The sequence below is a fragment of the Lycium barbarum genome, chromosome 10 (genome assembly GCF_019175385.1).
Source record: "Lycium barbarum isolate Lr01 chromosome 10, ASM1917538v2, whole genome shotgun sequence".
Taxonomy (NCBI): domain Eukaryota; kingdom Viridiplantae; phylum Streptophyta; class Magnoliopsida; order Solanales; family Solanaceae; genus Lycium; species Lycium barbarum.
Window position 1 is genome coordinate 113729493 of NC_083346.1, and position 5683 is coordinate 113735175.

Below are 5683 nucleotides of genomic sequence, written 5' to 3' on the forward strand. Positions count from 1 at the left end.
ATAGTTTCATACCTAAACTATCACTATCTAGTTTGCAAGACACAACTGAACTAAATGTGTGAACCCACTCTCCAAAAGACAAGTGAAGCTGAAATTTTCTAAAAAATATTATCCACATGGCATAAGTAATGCTATGGTGGCACCTACATGGAAATTAAAAAAAATTACAAAAAAATGTATATTTTTTTATAAAAAAGCTGCATTATTTTTTTAAAAAAAATTCGCATTTTCAAAAAAAAAAATCTGTATTTTTAAAAAACATCAAAAAAATATAGAAAAAAAAATTAAAAAATGGAAAGTTGATTTTATTTTTTTAAAAAATGTGAAAACTAGATAATCAGTTTTTTTTTTTTTTTAAAATAACTTTTCCATTTTTTAAAAATATTTTTTTATTTTCTACTCCATCCGTTTCAATTTATGTGAACCCACTTGACTAGACATGAAATTTAAGAAAGAGTGAAGACTTTTGAAACTTATGGTTCAAAATAAGTCTTGAATATTTGTGTGGCTGTAAATCATTTCATAAAGTGAATTTGTTTCCAAATTAGGAAGATGTCATTTATTTTGACACGGACTAAAAAGAAAGTAGGTTCACATAAATTGAAACAGAGGGAGTATAATTTTTGATATTTTTTTACAAATATTATTTTTCAGTTTGTTTTTTAAAACAATTTTTTTTTTAATTTTCATGTAGGAGTCATTGTGACATTATTTATCCACGTGGACAACACTTGGCAACATTTTTATATAAAATGGAGAGTGTAGATCACATGTCATTCAAGAATAATTTAAGGTGTGTTTTACAAACTAGATAGTGATAGTTTATGTAGTTTTCTGAACCTTCTGATAGTTTAGTTATGAAACTCAAAAAAAGTGATAACTGGGGTGTATTTTTGACCCTTATCTCTATTTTTTTTTTTAAACTCTGCTGAGATTCTACTCAAGTTAGGCCTTAAGGCCTAACTTTTACCGGAATAGGCCTAATTTGCTATGAAATTTTACTTTGTAAAATTTTGTTTTTAGTATTCTGGTGAGATTTGAACCCAAAACCTAAAAGATATTTTTGACCATTAAAAATTCAAAAGGCAAAAACTAACCACAAATTTGAGGACAAAATTAAAGACCACCCTCGAATAAGGACATTTGTTCGAATGACCCTTGTTTATGTCACTCAAGAAGACAAAAGGAGAATAATTACTAGCGGTAGTTTATGTAGTTTTCTCAACCTTCTGATAGTTTAGTTATGAAACTGAAAAAAAGTGATAATTGGGGTGTGTTCTTGACCCTTATCTCTAATTTTTTTTTTTTAAACTCTGCTAAGATTCTACTCAAGTTAGGCCTTAAGGCCTAATTTTTACCGGAATAAGCCTAATTTGCTATGAAGTTTTACTTTGTAAAATTTTGTTTTTAGTACTCTAGTGAGATTCGAACCCAAAATCTAAAAGTTATTTTTGACCATTAAAAATTCAAAAGGCAAAAACTAACCACAAATTTGAGGACAAAAATTAAAGACCACCCTTGAATAAGGACATTTGTGCGAATGACCCTTGTTTATGTCACTCAAGAAGATAAAAGGAGAATAATTACTAGCGGTGGTCGCTGAGCCATACTCACTGGTTTTAGCTTAGTACTAACGAAAAAAGTACAGTTATTACAGTCAAACAGAGTCACTAGATTTGACCCATAGGGTATGTTCGGTATGGAGGAAAACATTTTCCGAAAAATATTTTTTAATTTTTTCATGTTCGTTTGGTCAAAAATTTTGAAAAACATTTTCTTTAGGAAAATAAGTTCCTCAAAAATGGAGAAAATGACTTCCTTAATAAAAGTAGGGAAAATAAATCTATAAGTGCATGCCACCAACCACCCCCAACCGCAATCAAACCCCACCCCCACCCCATCATCACCCCACCCCACGCACCCCTGCCCGACCCCCAACCCCCTCCAAAAAAATTACTTTTGTTTTGAATTTTTTTTTTTGCACCACCCCACCCCACTCCTGCCCCACCCCCACTCCACCCACCCCTGCCCCCAGCCCACCCCACCCACCCTGCCCCCACCCCCTCCCAAAAAAAATTAATGTTGGTTTGCAAAAAAAGTTTTGAATCTTTTTTTTTTGTTTTTTGCACCACCCCACCCCGTGCCTCACCCCCACCCCCTCCCAAAATTAATTTTGTTTTGAAAAAATGTTTTGATTTTTTTTTAGGTTTTTGCCCCACCCCACCCCCACCCCCACCCCCTCTCCCGATACCCCACCACCCCCTCCAAAAAAAATTAATGGTGGGGGGTTGGTGTGGTATGGGTCCACACCAAGGGGGGCGGGGGATGTGGTGGTTTAGAAAATCCAGAAAAAAATTAAATATTTAAAAAACAAAATTGGGGGTGGGGTTGGGATTGGGGTGGAGTTGTGAGATTTGGGTGGGTATTTTCCTGAAAATATTTTCTACCAACCAAACAAACATGAAAAAATAAGTAAGAAATTCACTTGTTTTCCGCTACCCAAACGAACATGAGAAAATAAGTAGAAATTCACTTATTTTCCAAGAATACATTTTTTAAAAAAATATTTTCCTTCATACCGAACACACCCATAGTCTCTCTTTTGCATTATGAGCAGTAGCACTCAAAAGCTTATACTACTATTTTTTAAACTTAATGGCCCCTTCTAAGTATCTCTAAAAATTAGTTCTCGCGGAATAGCCATAGCAGGCGGTAATGAAGTTAACGCTGCTGAATTTTAGTTAGCAGGTATATAAGAAAGAAAATTCTATCTGATATGTTCTAAGTATCCAATTTCGACTTTTTCTTTGCATAAATCCTAGATCCAAATTGACCAACATAGAACACCAAATTGGGCCATTTGTACAAATGTTCGAATTGAATCTACCACTTCTATATATTTAATGAAACCATTTTTTCGATTTTCTCCATTTTCTTGTTGCATTTTCAGATCTGTAAGTGAGTTTATCTGGTTGAGTAGTTACTAAAAAAAAATTATTTGGATAATGCCAATGGAAGCTTCAAACCTTGATTAGGTTGTTGTTAGAGAGAAGTTGATTGCAAAATTTGAAATCCACCATTATTGATACTTGGAGCTTCTGGATTTGAAATCTTAAGGAGAAGAGAAGGATGAAGTTGGGAAAGAAGATGAATTGAAGGAGAAACATAAGCTATGTGAGATGGGAGGGGTAGTTTCGTCCATTTATTATTATCTTAAATGTTAAAGTGTAAAACTTAAAACAATAAGATAGGAGGGCCAAAAAATTAAAGACCAGCCCAAAATAAGGACATTTGTGCCAATGACCTAAAGGAACGAATCAAATTTTATTCAAGCGCAATATTGGGCTGCCAGATCATACCTAATTTCACGAGGGAAATTCGTGGGAATGCCCTTATTTTGGGGTGGTCTTTAATTTTTGGCCCTTAGATTGGTGATCTTTAATTTTTGTCCTTCGCCTAATACCATGAGGTTTGAGGTTCAAACCCCGGCTCAGTCAAAAAAAAAAAAATCGCAAGGCAGAGTTTGTAAGGATAGCTTCCCCCTACAAGCTCTGTGGTATACCGGAACTTATTAATAAAGCATTCATCATCTCCTTTAATGTTTGATTTTTCTTTTCCGCAATTCCATTTGATTGTGGTGTGTAGGGGGCAGTAGTTTGATGAATAATCCCATATTCTAAACATATCTCTGCAAAAGGAGATTTGTATTCTCCACCCCTATCACTTCTAATCATTTTTATCTTTTTATTCAATTGGTTTTCCACTTCGTTTTTGTATTGCTTAAATGCATCAATTGCTTCATCCTTACTATTAAGCAAATACGTATAACAATATCGAGTGCAATCGTCAATAAAAGTTATAAAATACTTTTTCCCACCGCGAGATGGTATTGACTTCATATCACATATATCTATGTGGATTAAGTCTAAAGGATTTGAACTCCTATAAATAGACTTATATGGATGTTTAACAAACTTAGATTCAACACAGATTTCACATTTTGATTTATTCCACTCGAATTTAGGCAATACTTCTAAATTAATCAATTTTCGTAAGGTTTTGTAGTTGACATGTCCTAAACGAACATGCCATAAATCATTTGACTCCAATAAGTAAGACGAAGCTGAATTCTTATTAATACTGTCAACAACTATTACATTGAGTTTGAAAAGGCCCTCGGTGAGGTAGCCCTTTCCTATGAACATATCATTCTTACTTATTACAATTTTCTCACTAACCAGCATGCACTTAAACCCGTTTTTGACGAGTAGTCCGGCTGAAACTAAATTCTTCCTAATTGTTGGAACGTGCAGAACATTGTTGAGAGTCAGCACCTTGCCGGAAGTCATCTTCAGAAGTATCTTCCCATATCCTTCAACTTTGGCTGTTGCAGTATTTCCCATGTACAGCTCCTCTTCGGGTCCAGCGGGAGTGTAGGTTGCAAATGCTTCCTTAACGGCACACACATGTCGAGTGCTGCCAGAATCAAGCCACCACTCCTTTGGGTTACCAACCAGGTTGCACTCAGACAGCATTGCACACAGGTCATCAACATCTTCCACCATGTTTGCCTGACCCTTGTTTTTCTCTTTGTCCTTCTTGGGGGCACGATATTCGGGAGCTTTATGGCCTGCTTTACCACAATTATAACAATTGCCCTTGAACTTTTTCTTGTTAGGATCCTTCTCCTTTCCAGAAGGCTCTTCCTTTTCTTGTTCTTTTTCGGAGCAACATCTTCAACGACGTTTGCCCCTTCAATCGGTGAACTCTTACGGTACCTCTTCTCAGCCGTTTTGTTATCTTCCTCGATCTTGAGACGAATCACAGGATCCTCCAACTTCATTTCCTTTCTCTTGTGCTTAAGATAATTCTTGAAATTTTTCCATGAGGGTGGCAATTTCTCAATCATTGCAGCCACTTGGAACGCTTCATTCACTACCATACCTTCAGCAATAAGGTCATGAAAGATAAGTTGAAGCTCTTGAACTTGGGTTCCAACGGTTTTTCCATCCACCATTTTGTAGTCTAGGAATTTGGCAACCATAAACTTCTTCAAGCTAGCATCTTCGGTTTTGTACTTCTTTTCTAGTGCACTCCATAGTTCTTTGGAGGTCACTACTGCACTGTAGATGTTGTACAAGTCATCTTCTAAGGCACTCAAAATGTAGCCTTTGCACAAAAAATCAACCTGTTTCCAAGCCTCAGTAACCATGAACTTTTGGTTGTCAGGCATGTCGGCGGCAGGCACGGGAGGGTCCTCACTGGTGAACTTTTGCATACCAAGGGTGGTAAGCTAAAAGAACATTCTTTGCTGTCATCCTTTAAAGTTGGCGCCGGTGAACTTCGCAGGTTTCTCAGCCGGTGGCACAGTGGTACGGGTTGTAGGAGTAACCGTTGGTGCAATATTCGCAGAGGGAGTTCCAGTCGCAGAGGGAGTTCCAGTCTCAATTGCCATTATTTCTTTGTCACTGTCAAATCAATAAACTGTTTTAGTTAATAAAACCAGAATAGCAATTAAATCACAAACTTAAACGATGAAGATTTTATTTCTTCAAATCGCAGTATAATTATGAACTTTGGTATTCCAACGAAGTTTTTATATCTTCGAGTCAGAATACTAATATTCATATGGAGTAAAAAACTAAACAAGTTTTAATCTCCTTAAACAGAATACAGATTATAA

General features: G+C 35.9%; 1 protein-coding gene across 1 annotated transcript; it reads right to left on the reverse strand.

Moving 5' to 3' along the window:
- Positions 1-3528: 3528 nt before the first annotated feature.
- Positions 3529-5278, reverse strand: LOC132613339 (uncharacterized; the record flags this gene model as incomplete). The annotated part of the gene is made up of 4 exons (XM_060327356.1): positions 4640-5278; positions 4249-4595; positions 3671-3807; positions 3529-3632 (listed from the first exon to the last, which is right to left on the reverse strand). Coding segments are annotated over exons 1-4 (1227 nt in total), but the record flags the coding sequence as incomplete, so codon positions are not given.
- Between the last annotated feature and the right edge of the window lie 405 nt (positions 5279-5683).